This window comes from Podarcis erhardii (genome assembly GCF_964252035.2).
Source record: "Podarcis erhardii genome assembly, chromosome: 3".
In the NCBI taxonomy this organism is placed as follows: domain Eukaryota; kingdom Metazoa; phylum Chordata; class Lepidosauria; order Squamata; family Lacertidae; genus Podarcis; species Podarcis erhardii.
Genome location: NC_138507.1, coordinates 30,685,959 through 30,713,318, shown reverse-complemented (window position 1 = coordinate 30,713,318; position 27,360 = coordinate 30,685,959). Strand labels below are relative to the sequence as shown.

At 45.0% G+C, this 27,360-nt stretch overlaps 1 protein-coding gene across 1 annotated transcript; it reads right to left on the bottom strand.

Annotated features, from left to right (window-relative positions):
• On the bottom strand, nucleotides 1-26,430 carry TRIB2 (tribbles pseudokinase 2). The gene is made up of 3 exons (XM_081857366.1): nucleotides 24,437-26,430; nucleotides 17,882-18,174; nucleotides 1-1,000 (listed from the first exon to the last, which is right to left on the bottom strand). Exons 1-3 carry the CDS (start codon nucleotides 24,704-24,706, stop codon nucleotides 532-534), a joined length of 1,032 nt encoding a protein of 343 aa, XP_081713492.1. The 5' UTR covers nucleotides 24,707-26,430; the 3' UTR covers nucleotides 1-531.
• Between the last annotated feature and the right edge of the window lie 930 nt (nucleotides 26,431-27,360).

Genomic DNA, 27,360 nt, shown 5'->3' with positions numbered 1-27,360 from the left:
GGGGGGGAGAGAAATAATCCAGGAAAACAAAGAATAAAATAATAGCTAGTTGTACCTTCCCTGAATAATGGCTGAAGTTAAATATCTAACAGTGCGATGCCAAGATGCAAGTTGAGGCAAAAGTTTCTATTTACTGGGAACTGTAAATACATGAAACGAAACGGAATCAGGAGTGGATTAGTGGCTGCACTAGAACTTGGGATGCGTAGTGTCCTTGGCTCCATAAAGATGAGAAGCTACAGTCTCTCTGTGTGCTGCCGCCTCCGTTATTTTCTATGTCAATCTAACTGAATAGCAACGATTCCTCCCATCTAAACCATCCACATGCTACATCTGTGGTGTTAGCTCACTTATTGGGTGTTCCTTCTCCAACCAGGAAAAAAAAAAGAACTCCAGGTTGTCTCTCTCACTCTCTCTCTCTTGCTATCAAGCCAGGCTGAGACACAGATATAATTCTGCACGGCCAGAAAGGACTCCCTTCATGTTGTCCCTTCCTGGCCATGCAGCACCCAAAACACTAGTCCCCGACGCTCAGTTGAAGAACGGGTCCGAGTCCTCTTCCATGTTGACGTCAGGCACCAGCTGATCCGTTGCTTCCTTAGCACCATATCCTGAATTAGACACATTAAAATCTGTAGAAAACCAAGGGTGGTCCAGAATTTCCTGCGAAGTCAGCCTTTCTGAGGGCTCCCGGCGCAGAATGCTACGTATAAGGCATTTCGCCTTGGGGGATAGAGTCTCTGGAATGCTGAACTGCCCGCGCCGGATCTTGCTGAAGAGAGAGCTAGGCTCAATGTCATGAAAGGGGTAGCGTCCAACGAGCATGGTGTACAGCATGACTCCTAGACTCCACACGTCGGCCGCCTTGCCAGAGTAGCTGCCGTTTGTGTTCAAGATCTCTGGGCTCACGTAGGCGGGACATCCATGCTTATCGGAAAGGGAGTCGTCGTTCCCTCGCAGAATGTAAGCGTCTTCGAGGCTCTCCAATTTTACTCGAGTCCTGTAGGACAAGAAGAGACAGGCCACAGTTAGACTCACTGGCAAATACCCATGCAGTTGCCTTGTTGCGCCAAGACAAAGGACATTCAAGAATGCTCACAATCTTTTTTTCAATTCTTGGCCCGTCAAGGGAGATAATGTGTACATGGACATCAGCGTCTGAAATTCTCCAGGCACTGGGCCCAGGTATTTCCCAAAATGCCAGAAGCTGGTCCAGCAAATGAAAATCCAGGGAGTTAAGATAGGCACTATTTCAGAAGTTTCCTTTCACACATCTCACTGGGCTTGTTGGAAAGCAGAACCCCAATGGGTTTTTAGTTTAGAAAACTGATGGCTTGCAGAGAACTACATAAGCCAAACCAAAGCCTATCATGTCCATTATTTTTTTAAAAAAAGAATAACACTTGAGATGCTTCATAAACACAGCTAAAGACTACACTGAAAAGATACCAATGTAACTCATAACCCAGTAAGTTTTCCCTCCAAGGCATGGTTTTCCCATTAGACACAATCCCCATTTCTCAAGTTTAAGGTATTTGTTTCATTTTGCTTAAGGTATTTGTTTAAAAATCGACAGAAAGTGTTTTTTTATTATTATTAACTCAAACAGTTATAAGACTACCCCTAAAATAAAAAGAAGAAAACAGTAACAAGGGCAAAAAACCCCCAGTAACTTCAGGTCATGGTGACTCACAGGAGCATTTTCACTTGTGTAAGAAAAAAAGTATATAGACATGCCTTAGAAGTCAACCAGACTCTCACACTTAAGTACAGAAAATGAACACAAGTGATGCAAAGTCATGTGTTTGTTTAGTATAGCAACTGGCCTCTGCAGTAGCCTCGTAAGCTCTGGAAGTTTCCCAGAAATCTAGCACCCCAAAAGGGTTCATTTATTCACTGAATCTTCCTTTCCTCAAGGTTTCACCCACACCCACTCATATTCACAGACAACCGAGCGCTTAGCTCAGTATTCTACCACCAGCTTGTTAGGTTCTAGTTTAGAAAACAGATAGCCAATAAAAAAAACTAAAAGCATCCAGCCATATTTACCAGCAAGTCCTTTTGACAAAGACCCTTTGGGCAAGGAAGTCATAAATTGTTTAATTCACTAGCTCTTACCTAACAGGACGGAAGCTAGCATTTCACCATGGCTAAAAAGCTATTGTTGATTTCTCCCTCAGTGCATCCTCTATATTCCAAAATCTTCTCAAAAGCAGCCGTTGCATGCCACTGGAAGTCAACCTCCAGTTCTCAGTGTCAGTAAGGAAGTAGTAAAACTTGATTTGATAATGTCCCAGCTAGTCAATAATAATAAAATGTGGGGAAAGCCAGTGGTAAGGGATGCTACTCACCAGCTTTCAAAAGCCCTAGTGACATACTATATGCTTCTTATCCTATCAAATCACAAAGGGGATCTTTTATACCGGTAATTTAAGAAACCAGTGTGGGAATGCAACAAAACAGTATTTGGAAAACCTTCAGGTACACATGTGCATTGCTGATGTTGTCCAAGGCCTAACTGAGGTGATAAACCTGTGTCTGGACTATACCACTTCAGATGTGGATTGTGAGATTGAATTCTTATTCATTAACCAAAATTTATTCTACGTAGAAAACTAATATACAGTATGCCACTGAGTCAACTAGACTAGAAACTTTCTCCCTAACCTGGTAGTTGCCCATGTAGAAGGATATGAAAAATAATTAATGAAGGAGCATTGCCCCATGAGGAGCTCTCTGCCCACCAAACCATCTGAAGTGGTACATACAGCCCAAACAAAAATTATGCTACATCATTGAGAACTAAATCCCAGGTGCAATGTTGAGCATAAAGTAGGGCTGGGTGATATATTGACCCAAGCTGATTTGGAGTCCATATTGTGATATTGGTTTCATATTTTTTGACCTGGCAATATATCATGAATCATGATACAGTGGTACATCTGGTTGCGAACAGGATCCGTCATTTTGCACGTCTGCACATGCGGCAAAACCCGGAAGTAACCCTTTCCGGTACTTCCGGGTCACCGCATGACGCAACCTGAAAAAACACAACCTGAAGCAAACGTAACATGAGGTATGACTGAATATGTGTGTGTACGGGGAAAACCGTGAAGCTAGACAATGCCTCTGCATAGTTCCATACTTATTAGAGACATAGTGATATATTGGTATATCGTTAATCCTGGATCCAGCAGGGCCCTTATTACATTTGCAACCCTGGACTCCTTTCATAAATAATCATAATCATCAGTGGTACCTTGGGTTACAAACACCTCAGGTTACAAACGCTTCAGGTTACAAACTCCTCTAACCCAGATGTAGTACCTCAGGTTGAGAACAGAAATTGCGCAGTGGCGGCGGAGCAGGCTCCATTAGCTAAAGTGGTACCTCAGGTTAAGAACTGTTTCAGGTTAAGATTGGACCTCCGGAACGAATTAAGTTCATAACCAAAGGTACCACTGTACTTTGCTTTCACTTCCATGCCATTCTTATATAACCTGACTACTTCCAGAAACAACTGTTTGCTTTTTAAAAAGCACCAGCAAAAGCTGCCCTTGACTGCTTTGTCTCTCTTGGAGGGCTGGTTCACATTTACGATCTAGAAATACTATGTGCACAACAGACACCTAACCTATGTGTGTGTGTTACCCAGCAACACACAATGTGAGATATATGGCCTATTTCCATTGTTTGTCCGCTTCCAAAAATAGGTGGAAGGTTTGCAGAAATCCAGGTCAACGTAAGCGCAGCTGTAGCCGCACGTTGAGTCGCACATTTCGCTCGATGTACAATGGAGGTACTGCCAGAGTCCTGCACATGCACCCATTTCCAAATGGGCAACACACAGACCAGCTTTAAGTGAAACCTGGGAACAAACACAGAAATAAACTATTACGGGGCACAGCCACTATCTCTTTAGCTGCAGTCAGGCACTTCTTGCCCCAAGGATGAACAACCGGAGGCAAGCAAGATCTGAAGCATATAGCCTTGACCCTTCCAATTCTTAATCAAGGCATACTTAAAAACTTGCTCGCAGCTTCTCTTTTAAGTCAGCCTCCCTCACTGATTGTTTTGCAGATAACAGCTTAGGACACATCTGCTTACAGAGGCATTTGGCGGAGCTTTGGGAGTGAATATGACCATTTCAGATGCTGCAGCTGAATTGTTCCGGATAGTTTTTATTGATCTAATGTGATTTTAACGATGCTTAAATTAATTGCTTTATGCTTTTTATTATGTATGCTCTCCTCCCTGAGATCTTCCTTGATATGAAGAGGTTTACAGATGCAAATAACAAGCAAACAAATAAGAGCTAGAAACTCAGATATATAAGCTAGGCGCCAAATGGCTCCTTAAACCAGGGTTACAGTCGCCAAAAAGGAACACCTGTTTGCCGTTTTGGGGCCAGACGGCTTGAAAGTTGTATTTTTCAACACAACCTTTCATTTCCTGAAATTATTTCTGATTGTGCTAATGAAATACAACAGATAGAATACTACAGGATATGTTGCTGATGTGTGAAAACATGCACCTCCAGATGGTGGGAGACGTCAGGCGCCATCTTGGCGCTTGGTCACAAAATGGTTGATAACCAGGTGCAAAATGCGCCTGGCACCTGGCGAATTTTGAATGCCGAATACAAAACAATGACACTTGAGGTGATTTTTCTCAGAAGCACATACCATTTATATTTCACGTACAATCTGAGGGGACGGGGGAAAGGTCCTGTGCTGTATCACTGAGCTATACTTCTTCTCCATGCCTGAGACCTGTGGAAGCATATTTGTTTCCCAGTCCCCACAAATGACGTTCCCATACAGTTCTAGCACAAGTTCAGCGTATGTGAAATCCCTACCACCAAAGTGTTGCTAGCTTTATCATAGTCAGAACTACCCCAGCAACAGATCTATTATCAACTTAGGAGGGTTGGTTGGTTTGGGTCTCCGGAATGAAAATTAGAAAACACAGAAATTCTGAAGAATATAGAAGCTGCCTTTCCTTTGTACACCCTGTTAACTTAAGCATGTGTCATGCTGAATATGCATACAGGGTATTTGCTTTATTCTGTTCATCTCCTGGCAATTTATGTAATCATCATCCCCACCCTTTTGCCAACCCTGCTTTCCCTCAATTATCTCTGCTGTTGTGTCAGTCAACATGCAATGCCCATAACTGCCACAGATAAGAAACCAGAAAGCAGCGTGCTTTTTGTTCTTGCCTTGGTTACCTTTCCAAAAGATTTATGCACTTCCCATGTCTCTCTCTCTATTCTTCTGTTTATTCTTTAGCAGAAAATCTGACATTGGAGGGTTGGGAACCCTCCCCACCTCAACTCTCGTCTCTCTTCCTGAAATATCTGTTGCTTAATGGACTCTGGGGTTTTTTCTGAACAAAAGGGTGTCCTTTTGTTACATGTCTGACTCCTGCCACAAAGACTGGAATACCAATCTTGGCTTCGTTTGATTCTCAGTACAAGCACACACACCAACCCTTTCTATACTGTACTGAAGAATCAAGGACCTGCAGTCACAGCAAAGCAGATTTTGTTTAAACCAGGCCACTGAAGAACAGCTGGCCTTTATCTGCATGTTCCACTATAATCTCTCGCAGGATAAAGAAAAAAGGAGGAGGAGGAGGAGCCATGCTTTCATCCTGCTGAATGGATTGGACCAGAGCAAATACACTGTGGATCAATGTCTGGGTAGCTTTTTACACACACACAGAGAGAGAGAGAGGGGGGGAGAGGGGCTTCATTTGTTCATAAAACTGATTACGGGGAAAGTACAAGAACCCTGAAATTATTTAGCATAGACAATTGCTACCCTAGTGCATCCGAAGAATAAGAGAAACAAAAGCATGACACACAGCCCAGAATAACTAAGGAGATAGTACAAGAATACTTGGCTAGTTTAGATGTATTCAAGTCTCCAGGGCCAGATGAACTGCATCCAAGAGTATTAAAAGAACTGGCAGATGTGATCTCAGGACCACTGGCACTCATCTTTGAGAATTCCTGGAGAACAGGCGAAGTCCCGGCAGACTGGAGGAGGGCAAATGTTGTCCCTATTTTCAAAAAGGGGAAAAGAGAGGACCCAAATAATTACCGCCCAGTCAGTCTGACATCAATACCAGGGAAGATTCTGGAGCAGATCATTAAGCAAACAGTCTGTGAGCACCTAGAAAGGAATGCTGTGATCACCAATAGTCAGCATGGATTTCTGAAAAATAAGTCATGTCAGACTAACCTGATCTCGTTTTTTGACAGAATTACAAGCCTGGTAGATGAAGGGAATGCAGTGGATGTAGCCTACCTTGATTTCAGCAAGGCATTTGACAAGGTGCCCCATGATATTCTTGTAAAGAAGCTGGTAAAATGCGGTCTTGACTATGCTACCACTCAGTGGATTTGTAACTGGCTGACTGACCGAAACCAAAGGGTGCTCATCAATGGTTCCTCTTCATCCTGGAGAAGAGTGACTAGTGGGGTGCCACAGGGTTCTGTCTTGGGCCCGGTCTTATTCGACATCTTTATCAACGACTTGGATGATGGACTCAAGGGCATCCTGATCAAATTTGCAGATGACACCAAACTGGGAGGGGTGGCTAACACCCCAGAGGACAGGATCACACTTCAAAACGACCTTGACAGATTAGAGAACTGGGCCAAAACAAACAAGATGAATTTTAACAGGGAGAAATGTAAAGTATTGCACTTGGGCAAAAAAAATGAGAGGCACAAATACAAGATGGGTGACACCTGGCTTGAGAGCAGTACATGTGAAAAGGATCTAGGAGTCTTGGTTGACCACAAACTTGACATGAGCCAACAGTGTGACGCGGCAGCTAAAAAAGCCAATGCAATTCTGGGCTGCATCAATAGGAGTATAGCATCTAGATCAAGGGAAGTAATAGTGCCACTATATTCTGCTCTGGTCAGACCTCACCTGGAGTACTGTGTCCAGTTCTGGGCACCACAGTTCAAGAAGGACACTGACAAACTGGAACGTGTCCAGAGGAGGGCAACCAAAATGGTCAAAGGCCTGGAAACGATGCCTTATGAGGAACGGCTAAAGGAGCTGGGCATGTTTAGCCTGGAGAAGAGGAGGTTAAGGGGTGATATGATAGCCATGTTCAAATATATAAAAGGATGTCACATAGAGGAGGGAGAAAGGTTGTTTTCTGCTGCTCCAGAGAAGCGGACACGGAGCAATGGTTCCAGACTACAAGAAAAAAGATTCCACCTAAACATTAGGAGGAACTTCCTGACAGTGAGAGCTGTTCGACAGTGGAATTTGCTGCCAAGGAGTGTGGTGGAGTCTCCTTCTTTGGAGGTCTTTAAGCAGAGGCTTGACGACCATATGTCAGGAGTACTCTGATGGCGTTTCCTGCTTGGCAGGGGGTTGGACTCGATGGCCCTTGTGGTCTCTTCCAACTCTATGATTCTATGATTCTATGACATTATGATTAGGAACTGCGGTATTGTCCATAATTTTGGTTGGCTTGGCAGCACAATCTCAAATGCAGGGAAAGAGAGACTACCTGCAAGACAGTAGGAAAGCCCAGAACAATGAATTGTCACCTCTCTCCCAAGTCTGTAGAAGTGAATGCCAGAGGGTGGTTCTTTGCCTCTAGCACATGGTCGGAAATGGGGGGTGGGGGGAGGGAGAGACAGAAACACGTCATTTCCAAATTATCTGCAATGTATAAAGAATAAGCCACATTGTGCCATGCATCCAGGGTAGGCGCAGACAACAGTGACTAGGGTTACATTTATGACTAGGGTTGTATTTATGGCATTGCCTGCAATGCTCTTTTTTGAACCCAGCTGCTAAACAAAGTGCCACAGGCAGAACGGACACAAAACTCCAATGGATATTTCAAGCAGCAAGTTGCCAGCATCACGTTTTAGATTAGAATCTAGATTTAGAGTCGGAATGAAGAAAAAAAATATATTCTCCTAACACGAGCTTCCATTTTTAAAGACATCCTGTGAACCAATTGCTTTGCTGTTTCCCTTAGCCATGGGAATGGTTGCGCTGAAATTAGTTAGATTAATAACTATTTTTTAAAAAAAAAAATAAAGATAAATAACTAATAAAAAATGAGAGGCACAAATACAAGATGGGTGACACCTGGCTTGAGAGCAGTACATGTGAAAAGGATCTAGGATGGCCCTTGTGGTCTCTTCCAACTCTATTATTCTATTTTATGATTCTATGATTCTATGAAATAGGGGCTTCCACACAGCTAGATAAGATCCGCTTTATAAAACTTACTATATAATGCAAAGCCTTCTGTCAGAGCCAGTGTAATTAGAGTATATCATTTCAGTTCGGAAGAGGAGATAGAAGAAGCACTTGGGCAGACAGCATTATGCAGCTCTCAGATCACTGACAGAACCCTGCATTAGTCTAATGCTTAAAAAAAAAAAAAGCAAGCTTGAATCATTGCTATTTAAAAAGGGGAAGCTATTCTGCCTGTGAATGCTTTCCCATTACTGGTGAATGAAACCACAGAAGTGCAATCAGAGGGCAGCAAATAGCACTCAGACGGGAAATGCGTCTTTGTCCCCATAGAAACCGTCAGGGAAGCCCATGAAAAACAATACCATTCTGAATTTCTTATCAATATGCCATTCATTACTCGAGTACATTCAGACTTGGCCCTTTTGCAATGTAACAAAACCTGATCAATTAAGCCTTTTCCAGAAGGACCTTCAAAGAAAACTCCTGAGTTAGCATCCGTTTCTTGCAAACAATCAGCCTGTCCTACACGTTTCCCCCCTCTACAGCGGTTCACATTATTCTTCCCTGATGAATCCGAGGGTTACAAAAGAGATTCTGATGCACAGGGAAATCCTATCCTTGAAATGAAACCCACTGAGCACAATGTCATCGCTCCACTCGCCCAGCATGCTGGCAGAGCACTATGCAACACTAGTAGTGTGTAACCGCGCAAGCAGAATACACTTGATCTGGAAAGAGCCTACGCCTTGAGTCTCTGCCAGGGCTAAGAAGACAACACGGTGACCCTGCTGGCACGATAAGGAAGGAACAGGATGGGTTGAGAACTTGCAGCTCTTTAGATGTTATTGGATTCCACCTCCCATCAACCCCCGTCAGCATGGTCAAGGATGAGGGGAACTGTGGTCCAACAACACATTTGGAGAACCACAGGTCCCTTCAACCCTGGAGCTGAAGTTAGTCAGGATCTGATGGTGCTTCATGACTGGGACCCCACCAGGGATGGTGGAATGTTATGTTTTCAGAATGAAGCAACATGACTTTACAAACCCCAAAGCAAGTCAGTGGGGGCCATCACAATGGGAGGGTAGGATTCAAACAAAGGAGTCAATTGGAGCATGTCACAAGGGGTATATGCAATCACATCGAGTTCTAGAGCATAGAACTACAACATCCTTGCCACTATGTGCATTCACAGTCCTGTGGACCTGGCTGGGTCTTTGGCGATGTGGCACTTTGGAAAGGAGGAGTAACAAATCAGGAGCAGATGCAAGATTGATTTGTCAAACCCTTACATGTACCATTTCTCGAGATTCCAGGCACCAACATTCATCAGGATTATCAATTCCACTGCTGAATCTTTTGTTACACAATATAAGCGAATAATGTGAGAGCTGGACCATAAAGAAGGCTGATCGCCGAAGAATTGATGCTTTTGAGTTATGGTGCTGGAGGAGACTCTTGAGAGTCCCATGGACTGCAAGAAGATCAAACCTATCCATTCTTAAAGAAATTAGCCCTGAGTGCTCACTGGAAGGACAGATCCTGAAGCTGAGGCTCCAATACTTTGGCCACCTCATGAGAAGAGAAGACTCCCTGGAAAAGACCCTGATGTTGGGAAAGATGGAGGGCACAAGGAGAAGGGGACGACAGAGGACGAGATGGTTGGACAGTGTTCTCAAAGCTACAAACATGAGTCTGACCAAACTGCGGGAGGCAGTGGAAGACAGGAGTGCCTGCGTGCTCTGGTTCATGGGGTCACGAAGAGTCGGACACGACTAAACGACTAAACAACAACAACAACATGAGTAGATGTTGAAATCCAAAAAGAGTAGTCTAAACTTTGATGCCAAAGGAAGTTGCATAACTATTCCCTTTCTGTTATTTGATAAATGAGAGTTATTGCCCAAAGGGGACGAAAATACAAACAAAAAACCCCTCCCACAGTCTTTCTACACATGGACAAGTTCCAAAATCATGAGAAAAAAGCGGGGTGCTTCTGGGATGAAAACTGATCTCTTCTTTCACCTGCCACAGCAAAGATGACCCTTCATTTGACCTTGTGACTTTCTTCTCGGTTCTGAGTTAATAAGGACTATCATCCTCCATAGTTACATAAACATGGCTTCTCAGCATGTGTGCACCTCAAGGGGGGAGAGTTACACAAGAAAGCAAGAGGGAATGGCACAGATATCAAAGTGGATAAAGGAAAGAATCCGGAATACAAAGGAAAATGTAACACCACTCAATTTTTACCAGCAAGATCTGCAGTACCATAAAACCAACTGAAGTCGTCTTGCAGAGGATGGGTCACATATGACATAGCCGTAAAAGGATGCAATTCAATTTAAAACTAAATGCAGATCTTTATTTTCCCCTCCTCCAACATTCTATCCAAGCTCTAAGCGTGCTTTTGGCTGGTCTTCCAAATGGTGAATATCCTTTCCTATGCTGAGTCAGCCAGACCCACAAACCAGGCAAAGAGTGCTGGTAGAAACAGCGGATCAGGGAGCAGCAAAATCGGGTGCAGGCAGCAAAACCTATTGGGAGGAAATTCAGCAAAATATCATTCTGGTTGATACCCCACATACACACAATTCCAGCTCAAAACCAACCTGCAATCTGGGCTGTCAGAGACTCCGATAAGCTTGTTCTTCAGCTGTGATCCCATGAAATATTCCCATCACCGTTTGCACTTGCAATTAACTAAAATTGAAACTGGGCGACATCCTGGTACGCTATACATTAAGTGCAATGTGTAGCTTGGCGCACAGATCCCTGGAAATTTCATATTGGCATCTAAGGCAGGGATACTCAACACGGTGGGTCCCAGATATTGTCAAACCAAGCTAGCAAGGGTCCAATGGTCAACAATGATGGAAATTTTAGTCCAACAACCTCTGGAGTGCAGCACATCTGCTACCTTGATCTAAGAATCAGTCCTGTCTGTGTTGGGCCGACACTTAACAGATCAGTGCTGCCACCTGATGTTGACAACTAGGACAAATTCAGTGTGGAAAAAAGTATGGGGCTCCCACCCCAGAACCTCTGCAACCAGGAGTCTGTCAAATCCCAAACTCTACAGCCTCAGTTCCTCAAGTGGAAAAAGCAACAGCCTACAACACAGAGTTTCTGAGATGAAGCATGCTACGAAAGCTGCAAAGCATTTTGTGACCTAGCATGACTACAGAAACCCATCACCGATGTCGTGATCGTTCCGGAACCAATAAATTCATAAGCTCAGCCTTAAGATGAATCTTAAAACAGAGGCCTCCCATAATTCCTCCATGGCTTCACCCCCCCCCCCCTTACCCAAAGCATTGCTCAAAAGGTTACTAGCTCCAACTGTAAATCACTGTAAATCAGCTGGCTGCAATAAAGGGTGACAGGCGGTTAAAAAACCAGAGTCATTCATTGCTCTGAGAAATCTTACTACTTGGCAACCGGTAAGGAATGTAACAGCTTGCGTCTCTGGTCACATTTTTGTGGGCTGAGTTTCCTTTCGCTGAATTGTTAAATAAAACAAAACAAAACAGAGCAGAGCAAAAACCTGAAATGATTTACCCAAGCATCTACAGGAAGGTATAACTAGAAAGCAATGCAGTAGGGCTGTGCATACCCCATTAGCAATAATAATAATAATAATAATAATAATAATAATAATAATAATAATAATATTTATACCCCACCCATCTGGCTGGGTTTCCCCAGCCACTCTGGGCGGCTTCCAACAAAATATTAAAATACATTAATGTATCAAACATTAAAAGCTTCCCTAAGCAGGGCTGCCTTCAGATGTCTTCTGCAAGTCTGGTAGTTGTTTTTCTCTTTGACATCTGGTGGGAGGGCGTTCCACAGGGCGGGTGCCACTACCGAGTAGGCCCTCTGCCTGGTTCCATATAACTTGGCTTCTCGCAGCGAGGCCAGAAGGCCCTCGGCATTGGACCTCAGTGTCCGGGCAGAACAATGGGGGTGGAGATGCTCCTTCAGGTATACTGGACCGAGGCTGTTTAGGGCTTTAAAGGTCAGCACCAACACTTTGAATTGTGCTCAGAAACGTACTGAGAGCCAATGTAGGTCTTTCAAGACTGGTGTTATGTGGTCTCGGCAGCCACTCCCAGTTGTTTTTCTCTTTGACATCTGGTGGGAGGGCATTCCATAGGGCTTTGCCTTAGGTCCAGCTCCTAAGGAAAAGGGCAGTGGGAGAGCTTTGCAGGTTCAGTCCCGAGCATCCCCAAGGAGGTGGGACTGTCCCGTGCCTGGAATCCTGCCTGGAAACTTGCTACCAGTCCAGTGCAGACAATGCACCACTAGATGGACCAATGGTATGACTTGTTACAAGGTCACTTCCTATGTGCCACAGTGGCACAATACCTACTTTCCTGCAAGCCAGTTGTGTCTGGCTGCTGTCTTCCCTGGAGGTCCAGGTACCAGGGGCATAGGAAGGAATCATACCTACACTACTATTCCATCTAGGTATGACTGTGCCATGAGGAAGGAACTCCTATGCTGCTGCTACAGTGATATGCTAATTGATCAGCTTAGGTCTTGCTAGGACTGACTCTGGCCTTTGCAGATTTTGGTTGTAATGCAAATCCTAGCTAAACAAGGTGAGCAGGTGGGATTAGATAATGAAAGCATACAGACCAACATAACTACATACAGACCTAGTAAGCATTCATGTACCACACTGGCTTTTTAAACTATTGAGACTGATGTTTATATTAGCACAAAACACAAACGCAAGTCAGGTTCTTTCTCAACTCTCACCTAGAGACAAATCTCTTTTTATGCAAGGAAATTCAGAAGTAAACAGAATGCCTTAAGTCTCAATATTTTAAAAATGATCCCAACCTTGTTAACAAGACTGATTAACGAGCACAAACTTTTTCAGTGTCAAATATTGTGACAGCTAATATTTGAATATAATTGAAGATTTAATACCCTCCAAACATTAATAATTTGCTGGCAAGAAAAATAAATCTATCACTCAAAGCAAGCTCTGTACCTAGGCAATGTTTTAGCTCTACACTCTTATAATTTAAAAGAGCATAAAAGTTATTTTATGCAAGACCCACAGATCAATCCTTATCAACAGACTTGAAAGATAGATGGGACCATGCCTTTGTGCTTTGGCCCCAACATCAAATTATTTGCATCCATTTTGCTCCGACAACTCCATCCACACAAGAGATCTAGGTGTTGCCATTTCAAGCAAACAATATCGTAGGCAAAGTTGTATGCACTGCCCACTGGCTTCTCGGGCAGTTCCCAACAAACAACGGAATGACTCAAAGCATCTAGGACACATTTGCTGAATAGCAGCCTATTGAAGCTTCCATTCAGGTAATAAAGAGACCTTAATTCTTGCATCATAGAGTACTCAGTCTTACCCACAGAGCAGAATATGTAAAGCTGGGGAACTGCACCTCCAAGCATTAAGGATCACAATTTACAGTATACACTTGTACAAGGAGAGTCTATGAGCATCCTGTTTGATAAGGTTGGGACTCACCTAAGCACCTGCACAAGGCTGCATTTGCAAGGCAACTAATGAAGACGAAGAGAAGTTTGGATTTGATATCCCGCTTTATCACTACCCAAAGGAGTCTCAAAGCGGCTAATAATCTCCTTTCCCTTCCTCCCCTGAAATAAACACTCTGTGAGGTGAGTGAGGCTGAGAGACTTCAGAGAAGTGGGACTAGCTCAAGGTCACCCAGCAGCTGCACATGGAGGAGCGGAGACACAAACCCGGTTCACCAGATTACGAGTCCATTCTTAACCACTACACCACACTGGCATCAGAGTCAAGGACACACATAACTGCAATGTCGGAATAGAGCATCTGTACTGAGTTGGGCAGCAGCAGTTGATAACAGCCCCTCTGAGCCACACAACAGCTAAGAACTAAGGAGAATCAAGGGAGACAAAGTACCGCCAACAAGCAACCATGAGAGTACAAGATCACAGGCGTATAGAAAGGAAATAAGGAATGTGTAACAACAGGGAAAGCAAACCAAATGCCAGTCACAAAAGGGAGCATGCTCTCTACACACACTGACCTAAAAGATTCATTGGACAAAAATGGGTGTGTGTGTTTAAATGGAAGGGGGCTTTTTTGCTTTCACATAAGTATTCCAGTTCAGGCTTTTGGGCACACGCCCCAACCAGGCTTCCCAAATTCATAGTTGTGACAAGGTGTGCAAGGAAAAAGACCCCAAAGCCGTTGCATGAAAGTAGCTGCAAATCAACTGTTCTAAGTCTCCTAAGTTAAATTTAAGTTCCATGTTCCACTACAAGGGAACATGGGGAACTGTGTTCAAAATACTTCTCATTTCAACCAAGACTCCAGTTACTCTATTGTAGGCCGAGGGTGGGTGGTTAGGGGGAGAAACCAACACATTACAAGCAATGGGGGGACGGGGGACGCAGGTGGCACTGTGGTCTAAACCACCGAGTCTCTTGGGCTTCCTGATCGCAAGGTCGGCAGTTCGAATCTGTGTGATGGGGAGAGCTACCATTGCTCTGTCCCAGCTCCTGCCAGCCTAGCAGTTCGAAAACACACCAGTGTGAGTAGATAAATAGGTACCGCTATGGTGGGAAGGTACACTGAGTTTCCGTGTGCTCTGGCTTCCGTCATGGTGTCCCGTTGCGCCAGAAGCGGTTTAGTCATGCTGGCCACATGACCTGGAAAAGCCATCTGGGGACAAACGCCAGCTCCCTTGGCCTGAAAGCAAGATGTGCGCCTCAACCTCACAGTCAAATTTGACCGGACTTAACCATCCAGGGGTCCTTTACCTTTACCAAGCAATGTCTTTTCCCTTCCTCTCTAACAACACTCCATTCAAACTGCACCAATTTACAGAACCTGACAACAAATTCTGTTGCCTGACAGCAGAAACACAAAATATAGAGCTAAAAAAAATCTTTATAGATGTTTGAATTCTAAATCAATAGTAGTTTGAATACAATCAAAAGTTCATTCCACGTCACCCAGGAATTATGCTAGGGAAGTTTGAACATCACAGCTTGAGAAGGCGGTCCAACTAATCAAGTTTGCAGTTAACATTTCCTATCACCAACCACCACCAATTTTATTCTGCCAAATCCATATTGCCAGCTAGGAATTGGGCATTTTCCAGTATTTGGAAAATGGGAAGCGAAGGAGAAAGACTTGCCTGTGTGAGCACAGGTGCGTGCATAGTGTGTGTGTGTGTGTGTGTGTGTATATATATAACACAACAGGCAAATGCTCTGTCTACTCTTAAAAGCTTTCCTGGTTTCCTTGGTAGGCAGGGAAACAGTCAAAAAGTGTGAGAGCATTTTTAACATTCATCCAGCGATGGCAAAGGAAAGGAAAGCGGAACACTCTCACCAGTGAGTCAAACGCACTGGCCAATTTTTTCTTTGTAGATACCAATTACAGTGGTACCTCGGGTTACATACGCTTCAGGTTACATACACTTCAGGTTACAGACTCTGCTAACCCAGAAATAGTGCTTCAGGTTAAGAACTTTGCTTCAGGATGAGAACAGAAATTGTGCTACGGCGGCGCAGCAGCGGCGGGAGGCCCCATTAGCTAAAGTGGTGCTTCAGGTTAAGAACGGACCTCCGGAACAAATTAAGTACTTAACCTGAGGTACCACTATATTGTGGTTTCAGGAATGTACTGTTTCATGCTTTGCATTTGAAGAAGACTTTATGAAACATGCTAAGAAGGTTTCAAGTAATGCAGAAAAAATTGTAACTCTTAAAAAAAATGTTTTGCAGGTCACCCTGAACACTGAGCAACTTTTTGTTTCTGGTCCTCATTGTTCTAGCACCATTCCCTCTTGTGCCTGTCAACTCCAGCCATGGCATTTACCTTACGTGATGTAAGTGCCCTAGAAAACTGATAAGCACAGGAAAGGAATTCTAATCAGCAGCAGCCCCAAACGCACTGATTAGCAGACACTCACTCTTGCTTTCTTGCTTGCTTGCTTGCTTGCTTGCTTATGGTGCCAAGATGGAAAGGTAAAACACCCCTTTGCCTTATCCAGTCATCCCAAACATCTAAGAATCCTGCTGTATTTACAGGACATCACACAGGCAACATGTCTTTTTTCCCTTCCACTGCCTCCTCCAGTCTCCTTACCTCTGTGGATATTATTAGCAAGCTCAAGAAACCAGCTTAACATGTGTTAATTCATTACATTAACAAAGAATTACAAAAGGTCCCTTCAAGTCAAGTTTAATGCATTGCAAACGTGTGTGTGTGTGTGTGTGTGTGTGTGTTAGAACGTCTGCTCCAAAAGTGACATCTCTCTTAAAAAAAGAGAGAAAACAACAAACATCACACAGGTAACTCACATCTTATGCTTCTTTTACTTACACGATCACAGCTTTCTGCAGGTGAGGAGGAAATAAATGAATGGAAAGAGGAGGAAACCCTCTCTTGATTTATTTATTTCCACCCACCCTTACACAGCTATTATTGCAGTGTTACTCAGCTTTGGGAAGGAGGCAGGTAAGCAGCCCCAAGACAGGTAAGCAGCTCCCCACACCTTGCACAGGGGTGGGCGGCAGTTCGGAGGGTTCCTGGCTTTGCACGTTTTTGGGTTTTACGAGTGGACCCCAGGAAACAAACACTCGTTTAAGAGGAGAGTTTTCTGTACTAAAACAACCCAGACGTCCCCATGCTTGCCCCGCTTAGAAAAGCAGCAGCGACACTTGTCCTAGCTTTACAGGCCAGTAAAAGGTCTCTTAAGTGATTCACACATTTTTACCTGAATGAGAAAGTACACTCTTTGCCTCTAGTCTCCATGTTCCCACCTGTCATCAACAGAGGCAGCCCTTTGGGTCACTTGGTGCAAGATTCTCCGTAAGGCAGAAGTGAATCCCGGCCAAACTTTTCAGTGGATAGGGTAGGTTGGGGTTTACAACACCGTGGCAACAAGGGCTTATTGCTCCAAAAAGCAGAATATAGATTAAGCAGTCGCCAAACCGGGGTGGGGTTGGGGGTGGTACATGCTTTATTCATCCCTTCTTCTTTCTATTTATCTTATAAACCCATCCGTCGCTTTTCTACCACAAAGCAATCTCTCACAGTAACTGCCAAAAAACAACAACCCACTTTTTCCCAGGAATCAAATGAATGGAAAATAGAAATCCACTGTTCAAAAGATATGTTTGTGAGTGTAGATTGTGTGTGTGTGTACGGAAGGAGTATTAACTTTGGTTTTAAGAGGAAAATCACAAGTTAACCTGTACAGATTCTAGTTTAAGAGGAACATTGTGTGTGTGTGTATGCATGCGTGTAATTTCATTACATCTTAATCCCATGTTTCTCTCATGTAACTCATCGCCGTACAGATTCTCACGAGGTCTCCCATCCAGACACTCACCCCACCTAGACCTGCTTAGCTTCAGCTACATGGCGGCAGTGGCTTCACCCCAGGGGCCAGAAGGAAACAAGGTGGAATAACCACCACCTGCTCTCTGAGATCTTCCATCAAAACTGGCAGGAATGTTTCCTCTACTTCCATATGGGGCTAACAGTATGAGCCTTCAGAAAACAACCCCTTTCAAAACTGCATCCCTGACACACTCCTTGGTGGATTCCAAAGGGCCGGGAGGAAGGGAGAGAAATCCCTTACCTTTCTTCATCCTTGAAGATGAATTTCCGCAGCTTGAGATCTCGCAGCACCAGCCCGCCGTCGTGACAGTGCGCCACAGCAGACGCTATCTGGTAGAACAGCTTGGCTGCTTCCTCCTCCTTCAGCTTCTTGCAGGTACGAACAAAGGAATGCATGTCCCCATAGCTCCTCTCAAAGAACACATAGGCTTTCGTCTCCCCGAGAATGATTTCAGTGATTTGGTTGATGTTGTCGTGAGGGGGCAGGCAGAAGCAGGGCGCGAGCAACTCTTGGTAGCAGCCAATATCAAACACCTAGAGATGCAATTGGCAATAAAAACAAAAGGGTTAGAGATAGAAAGGAAACAGGCTGTAGCAAAGGCACACCGATTTAAAAACTAATAAAAACCTCTCTGCATATTACAAAAGCGAAGATGTCCAAATTGCAAACTAGCACTTCTGTTTCAGCAGACTATGCCCTGAGCAGTCTGGAAGTGCTTTCTTCCTTACGAAAACTAAACGAGGGTTTTCACCCCAACACACACTCCACCCCAACACACACTCCAACCAGCCTACGTAAATTATATCAGCGAGAGAAAGGAAAGTGAATGGCCTAATTTCCTGGCTGATAAGAGGGGAGAAACATAAATAGGCTTGTTTTAAAAAGGAACATCCAGTTCTTTGCAAACAAAAGCATCAAAAAAATTTGACGGCAGCTCAGAATCTATGAAAATTCTGATTCTGGATGGCCAATAAAGCTACAGCAAAGGGGAAGGGAGGGAAGTACAGTCATACCTTGGGTTGGGAACGTTGCGTGTTGCACGTTTTCAGGTTACGGACCACGCTGAACCCGGAAGTACCGGAACGGGTTACTTCTGGGTTTTGGCGCTCGCGCATGCGCAGAGCCACTAAATCGTGCTTTATGCATGCGCAGAAGAGCTGAATCGCATCACATGCATGCGCAGATGCGGCGCTGCAGGTTGCGAACGTGCCTCCTGCACAGATCACGTTCGCAACCCAAGGTTCCACTGTACAGTGGTACCTCGGGTTAAGTACTTAATTCGTTCTGGAGGTCCATTCTTAACCTGAAACTGTTCTTAACCTGAAGCACCACTTTAGCTAATGGGGCCTCCTGCTGCCGCCGCGCCACTGGAGCACAATTTCTGTTCTCATCTTGAAGCAAAGTTCTTAACCCAAGGTACTATTTCTGGGTTAGCGGAGTCTGTAACCTGAAGTGTATGTAACCTGAAGCGTATGTAACCCGAGATACCACTGTATCATGCTTCAAAACATTTAGGGTTCCCCCACTCTTGTTTTGCTCTTATGCACTGCCTCTGAGGGGCTGTCCAATCTGTCCGTCCACCCATACCACCAATGGATCCAGCACCCAGACACTCATTTAGTTGTGATTCCTGCATTGCAGGGGGTTGGACTAGATGACCCTCGGGGTCCCTTCCAACTCCTCAATTCTATGGTTCTATGCATTTACATCCCACCTTTTTCTTTTTTCCTCCCAAGGAGCTCAAGGTGGCAAACATAGTTCTCCCACTCCTCATTTAATTCCAAGAACCCTGCAAGGTAGGTTAGGTTGAGAGGCAGTGATCGGTCCAAGGTTACCCAGTGAGCTTTCAAGGCCAAGGGAGGATTTGAACCCTTGCCTCCCAGGACCTAGTCCAACAATCTCGCCACTATACCACACTGACTCCATATCTGAATGAAAACTATGCCATGGGTTTTAAAGAGTAAGCAGAGCATACTACATTTATTTAAAAGGACCATACTCTCTGGTAAACCAGGGCCGTTGTTGTTTTGTTTTTAAAAAATAAACTTTTATTTATATTTTTATCATTCACACAAATTGGTTACTGACATAATTCACCTTTCTCTTCTTATATGTGATAATTGCACTCTCAGTTGTCTCCCAGTTTCCCCCTTCCCTCTGTATTCTCATTTATTTTTTAAAAACCAGGGTTGAGGCACCAGATATTGTCGGACTCCATCTCCCATCAGCCCCAGCCACCATGGGCTAAATGGTCAAAAATTATGGGAATTGTAAAGTGGCAACACCTGGAGGACCACAGGTTCCCCCTTACCCACCCATCTTGCAAACCAAGTTGTGCTACTATCACAACCTTTTCCTGGTTATCAGAGGGGTAAGTCAACATGGTGCCCTTCAGACTTCAATTCCCATCATGCCTGACCACTGGCCATGCTGGCGAAAGTTGTAGTTCTGGAGGGCACAGCCTTGTTTGCCATTTCTACACACCACCTTCTTTTTCCACAGCCTGGATAGCTCAGCTGGTTAGAGAACGTGGTGCTGATAATGCACCTGAGGTTGCAGGTTCGATTCCCTGATGGGGCAGCTGCTTATTCCTGCATCACAGGGGGTTGCACTAGAAGGTCCTCAGGGTCCCTTCCGACTCTACAATTCTACGATTCTATTCTCTGGCAGTGGAAGGAATGAGTGAAGTCAAAATTCTTGTTGGGCAACACAAATAGTGCCACGATCCGCAACTCATATGGAAGTGGAGGCTCTCAAATTCCTTCCTCCCCTCTCCAATATGCAGGCAACGACCTCTTCCATCCTCAAGCACCAACAGAGGTTGGCAGAGTCTATCCCATTCCCCACTCCTTGTCTATCCCCATGCTCTTCAACCCTAGGTTCCCACCAGTTCTTGGGCTACACTTCCCATCTTCCATGACAATTGGCTAAGCTGGCTGAGGAGGATGGGCATTGTAGTCCAACAACAGCAAAGCACCCAAGGTTGAAGATTGCCACATAGGAATTTGGAGCTGAGATACAGAAAAGACCTCCCTTGCTGTTTCACAAAAGGAAGGAGTTAAAGAGGCCTTTGGTGACGTCTCAGAGTTGTGTCTGAAATGCTAAAAAATGAGGGAAGGACTCTGGTGTTTCTGTTGCTAAGCAACAGAAAACACAAGGTTTCGGTTGCTGTTCACACGGTGACAGGGCAGGCGGTTGTAAGATGAGGCAAAATGGATAGCCCTTCGCTTGTGATGGCTTGCATAGGAGAAAATCCTGGGAGATGGGCAACAGGGAAGCTTAGGTGCAAATGCAATGATGGCAAACATATGAGATGTCACTTTGGGAGGTGGGCTGAGCCCCTGGGCTGCGAGTTCCCTACCCATAAGACTAGGGAAATGTTCTAATGAACTTGCAAACTTGTATTTGCCTTTTAATATTTATGGAGATTTTTAGTGCATCTTTTTTTAGCAGAACGAGTGCCTCTCTAACCTTGCAGACACATCCACCTTGCGTTCTCGTGAATGAAATGGTAAGGAATCACCAAGCATGCTGGGAAACTCAAATATATTTTTAAAAAAATATTACACTAATCCAGCGATTATGAATGAATCAGTGCTTGAGACATTTGGATTCCAGGCAATGGGAACGTTTCATTGAGAATAACGGGTGCACTGCAGTAAGAAGGCATAACCAGTGCGTGACACAAAGGCCTTCATTATTCGCAAAGGCTGCGCGATTCTGATGCATTTGTCCCTTGGTAATGAAGGTCAGGAAGTTACAAAGTCAGATTAATGCTGAAGAACGCAGGCCAACCATATTGCGCAACGTGGCTCACCACTTGCTCTTTCTATAGCTTGTAGCTTAGCAATTCAGAAATTAATTTAAGGCACGCAAAACCTGTCTTGAAGCCATTATCTTGATGTCATGCTCTGAAGCGGAACAGCACTTGCCTTTGAGATACCTGCTAGCAGCATCCCATGCATGTCCATTCAGAACTAAGTCTCACCCAATTCAATGGGTCTTGCTCCTAGGTAAACATGCAGAGGATTGCAGCAGGCTGAGAAACTCTCTAGCAAGCTTCTATAAATAAGTGCAAGCTTTGGCATTCCATGATCTGCATTCGCCACAGCTCTTCCTGTTATTCCTGATGCGTGGAAAGAGAAAAGCTCTTTTACTAGGGCCTGTTGACTGGTTAACTACATATCTGTAAAAGGGAAGACCATTGCAGGTGGTGTTTGTTTTTGTCTCCTCCAGATGTCTTTCTTTCAGGGGAACCCATCCATGATACCAGAAACTGTGGGAACAGATATACATTCCCACCACCTCTGCAGCCTCCTTGTGAAATCTTGCAGCACATCGTCTGCATGATATTATTTGTCTACTCTGAAGTCGTGCTGAATCCAATGAGGCTGACTCCTAGGTAACCGGGATCAGGATTGCAGCCATGACCACCTTCTAAGTACTATAAAAATGTGTGGCCCTCATGCAAGCAAAACGTTTCCCCTTAACAGCCAAATTTCCCCCTAAGAGCCATTTTTAAAAAAATAATGTCATTTTGACTGGCTCCCCAAAACCTTATCTTTGTTGTTCTTTATAACGCAAAGTCAGGACATGTGACTTTATAGGTAGTCCAGTATAGCTCTTTCCAGCAGCGAGAGTCAAAAAAAGAGCTCATTTGGATTCTAGAAAGGCATTTTGCATACTCAGGGGGTTCCAGCCAAATTAAATTAAGCCTCATCAGCCCCCCCTTTGTTATCTGGCCCTTAATGGGGGTGGGTCAGGTGGGGCTAATCCACAAGCCTGTTTTTACTTAGACAAGTCTCGGTTGATTATTATTATTATTATTAGCTGTATATGCAAGGGCACTATTTTTCCAGGAGCAGCCAAAGAGGCAGATTTTGTTTTGTTTTTTAAAGGCAAACATGAACGGTTACAATTTTGCAAGCGAAGGGGAACTGAAATGTTTTTTGTTTTTTGTTTTTTTTTAGGGAGGCGTTCAGCTTACAGTTATGAAAAATGGTTGCCAGTGTCCTCAAAACATGAAAATTCCTAACACTTTCCCATCCTGAAGCTCAAAGACATTATAATGGACAAAGATGCTCTTTCATACAGGAGTTCTGCTTCTGTAGCACAGTAGTTTCCTATACCTTTAGAACACAATCACAGGTGGTTTTGGATCGAATTTAACTACTAGATGTGTAAAAAGAAGTTACTAGCTCCTGAAAATCTTCAAGCAGATAAAGCAGCCTTGTGAGATTTGTGCATCTTCATAAAGATGTCATTCTTTGCATTTCAGCTGCTCGTTCTTTGGCTTTCATCTGCTCCTCCCACAAGAGGAGGCTGATAATATTTTGATTTGCATCTATTTTGGACAAACTAATGCATGCATTTTAAATGATCTGCACCATCGCTCCACTTTCTGGTTCCTTGTGCAGTGGAAGTCCTTGCAAGGTCAGAGAGGCTCTACTTTCCATAATCAGGCATAAACTGCGCAGAACTAAATCTTTATTAAGATTTAGGGTTCATGACTCACAGGTGGCCAGTACATTTTATAGTGCCCTGAACAGAGAGCCCTTTGCGACGAACCAGGGGCTGCAATTTAATTTTGTCACCACATATGAACCTAAATAAAAAAAATCCACCTGGTCTACAGTGACCAAAAAGCTTGGCTTGTTTAAAGGGTGGTCCATGTGTCCATATCACAGCCTGCCGATTCAACACTAGGATTGCAGCTTGTTTTGGTTTTGTTCTCAAGCCCATAAAAATATACATTTTGGGGAAAATATTCTGTAATTACAAAGGTGGTGTAGTGTGGCAATCTTCCCACGCAGCCTTTCCAGGGGCTGCTCCAGGAACAGAGCTCCAAGAGGGCACCAGGGAGAGTGAAAGAAAGAGTAACCACAGCAGTTTAGGAACAAAGGAAATAGTATCGCCTCTGAGTGAATGGACGCCACTTCCCTCCATAGGAGAAGCATGTGGACTTCCTTTCTCCACAGTTTACCTTCACTGGGGAGCTGAAGAGACCGAGAAGCCAGCAACCTACCAAGTCTGAGCCCTGTTGTTGTTTTCTGCATGCCCTTCTAACAAAATAAGCATGCAAGTGTGCAAAGATTTATTATTATTATTATTGTTTCCTGCTGAAACGTGGGCGATTGTGTTTGCAAACAATCCGTAGCAAGGAGGCTTGGTCTCGTGTGCATTTTTTTTTTAAAAAATAACTCGGATCCACATCCCAATCCGACACATGTCGCCTCGCAAGTAAAACTCCCTCTCTGTGGAATCAGGCTTCCTCCCAAGTAAGCCTACACAGGACTGCAGTCTTACACAGAGGCAAAGCTGCCAACTTGCCAAATTTGCATCCAGCACCGCCCAAGGGAAGTGAAATATCCTTGGAGGACCGGTTGAAAATTTGCAAGGGATTCCCTTTTGGGAAGTCAGAAAGGAAAGAGAGGAGGAAAATTAGATTATACGTACTTCTACCTATGTGGCCTTCAGAGCCTTCAGAGCCTAACTCCCCCCCTCCTCCTCCCCTCCCCAAGTTCTTTGGCGCCAGGCCACCGTTATAACGTGGCCATTGTCTGGAAAGTTGCTGAGAGCCGTTTAAATTATGCAATGATTTTTTCCCCCTCCCTGTTTGTTTTAATTAAACTTCTCCCAGTGCTTAAATCAATGGCTCGCCGCCGCCCCCAGCACACACAGCCCCCACTCCGGAGTACTTTCTAAAAATAAACTCGCTAGACAGAGAAAAGCTTTAAAAAAAAAAAAAAAATCCCAGGGGGTGGGAGAAGAGAAGAGAGGCAGGAAAGTTGTTACCTTGCAAACCAGCTCCTCCTCGCTGTGCAGATGCACGGCTCGAAAAATGTGATCTCCTTCCAGAGGCTCCAGCAGTAAGTATTTCCCGATGCAAGAAACGCAATGCGGCAAGTTGGGAGTCTCTGGCGGGCTGGGTGAGCCGAGGTTGGGGCTGAAACTCTGGCTGGACTCGGTGGGCCTTACAGAAGAGAGCTCTTCAAAATCCTGGGTTTTATTCCGAGGTCTTCCATAGCGTGCGATTGTGATTGGGGTTGACCTTTGTATGTTCATGGGGATGGAGAGAGCAAGCCCTCCAAAAAAAGGTGTCCCCCCCCCCAAAAAATCACACAACACGCACAGATGCAGGCGGGGGCGAGCAGCAGCAGCAGAGCGCGCGCGCGCGCACACACACAACCGTTTTGGAGAGGGGGGTTTATTGTGAAGATCAGGCCGGCCGCAACGATGCCTTTGTGCTGTCGTCGGAAGAAAAGAGGGGGATTTCGGAGGGCAGGTTTCCGTGGGGTTAATGTCCAGTTTATGTCGCCGAGAGTGGAAACAGGAGGTAGGGGGCGCGGAGACTGGAGAGCGGATGGCCAAGCCGAAGGGTTCCCCTCTCCCGGAGAAGCCCGGCACGTCGGGGAGCTTTTGCGCAAGAGAACAAAGTGACACAAACAAAGCCAAAGCGTGAGTCTTTGCAAAAACGTGGCCTCTCAGGAAATGCAACGGTGTTGTTGTTGTTGTTTAAAGAGATAACAATGGAATGAACAAGTCGAGAACGGAGAGAGGTGAGAATCGTTATTAGTATTTGGCTTCCTCTGCGCTCCTGCAAAATCCTCGCACGGCTGGAAAAGTGTTAAGTTCAGGTAACGTGCAGCAACCAGCCAGACGACTGCCCCCCCTTCTCTCCCCCCCCAATCAATTTTCCCCCCTACGTTTTAACTGTAGGTGGCGTCTGAAGCTTTTTCCCTGATAGCAAGGACTATCCAGATATGCAAAAAAACACCTAAAACCACGACGAGGGAGCATTTAACTTCAGAGGGTCAGCAAGGAGCTCCAACAACAAAAAGATGAAAAATATAATATATATAGATATAAATATATATGTATATACAAATACACACAGAGAAAAATAGAAAGACGCTATTTGGCCATCGATTTCTTTACTCCTCTCTCTCTCTCTCTTTTTTTTTTTTCTTTTGCGGGAGGGAAAATGTTCCTAAATTGAAAGGCACCGTCACCACCGGGAAAGAGAGAGGTGCGCGAAGATCCACGCGCCCGAGACGACGGCTCTCGTGTGCGCGCGCCCTCGCGTGTGTTTCCTTTGATCAGACAAAAAGTGCAATCAAGGACAGGCGCGGATCAATGCTCTTCCATTTCGCGTGGGGCTGATTTGCTTATTTATCTCCAACAAGAGTGGGGGGAGAAAATCCCTTCGCTTTTCAGCAAATCCTGGAGCGCGACGCGCCTGCAGCGGCGATGATGATGATGATGATGATGCTGGTGATGATGCAAAAGAAGCAGCAGCATGAAAGGCGAATACTTAACAATAGTAGCTCTGCAAGAGAGGAGACCTCCTTTCGCCGGTTTCCTCTTTGTCCCTCCTTCTGAGAGTCCTGAGATGCGGAGGAGATGCTGCTACTTTAAAGATGCACGTTGAATATGTGCGTGTGTGTAGAATATATATATATATATGTATATATACTCAGTTATTTCAGGCGTCGATCTCTCTTAATTCCTGGAGGTAGGAGGAGGAGGTAGGGAGGGAAAGGGATGGCCGAGCCAATCCCTTTCAGCAAGGCATCATCTCCCCACCATGTATTAATAGCTACTTACGTGCGCTGGGAATTCTCTCGCTGCGTCTCTACTTACTGGGTGTCACAAACGGCGGCGGCTGCAGCAGCTCCAGCGCATTTACGCCGACCCGGAGCGCACAGGCAGGCAGGCGAGCAGGCAGGCTGGCTGGCTGGCTATGAGACTGACTGCCTGCCCAGTCCCCGCCGCCGCAGAGCCGACTGGCTCCGCGGAGAGGGCCCGCCCCGAGCCCCGAGGTGCCTCCCCATTGAGCCGGCGAAGCGCCAATCACACGAGCAAAGCCTGCCCAACCCTCTCCCTCCCCTTCCCTCTTTCCACTCACTCAATGAGCTGGCTGCAGGGTAAACAAGGTAAAATATCCTTCCGCAGCGCGAGCTGTGAAATAGGAGCTTTTGTGAGCCGTGGCTGCTGCTGCTGCTGCTGCTACTACAGCTAGTGACAAGTTGTGGCGTTGCATTGACCTCTGGTTGTTTCCGTTTAAGCCTCAGTTTGCAGTGCGTTTGGAGGGGATTTTCTCTTTCTCTCTCCTCCCGGCATCCTCGTGCATCTACATCGAGGGTTTCCTCCTTTTTTTTTAATGAAGAACTTGCTTATATAAACGTCGAAATGTTATAATGAAAAGCCTGGCTTCCTCACCCGAAATGATCGTCGGAATGCAACAATCCGTGCCAAGTATGCTGCAGTGCAACACTTGACATAAAATTTCCCAGTGGCAGTTGCATGGTAAGGGGACGTTCACTCAGGGAAGCTTGCACACATAAGTGCCTGCTCCCTATGTGCCCAAGCACCCACAAAATTCCCCGTGAAGGGGCCAGGCACCCACACATTTTGGCGCCAGGATCATGCATACTTCCACACAAACCCATAGAGATGGGATGCTCTTCTCTCATAGAATCACTGAGTTGGAAAGGTGATCGGGTCCATCCACTTGCAGTGCAGGAATCTTTTGCCCGATGTGGGGCTCAAACCCGTGAGCCTGAGATTCAGAGTCTCATGCCCTACCAATTGAGCTATTTTACACTTGGAGACCTAGTGGCTGAACGACAACCTTTGAAATGTAAGGGCACTTCCAGGCAGTCCACCCACCCAGGATCGCAGCAGCAGGAAGGAGAGTCCCCAAAATTCAGGCTCAT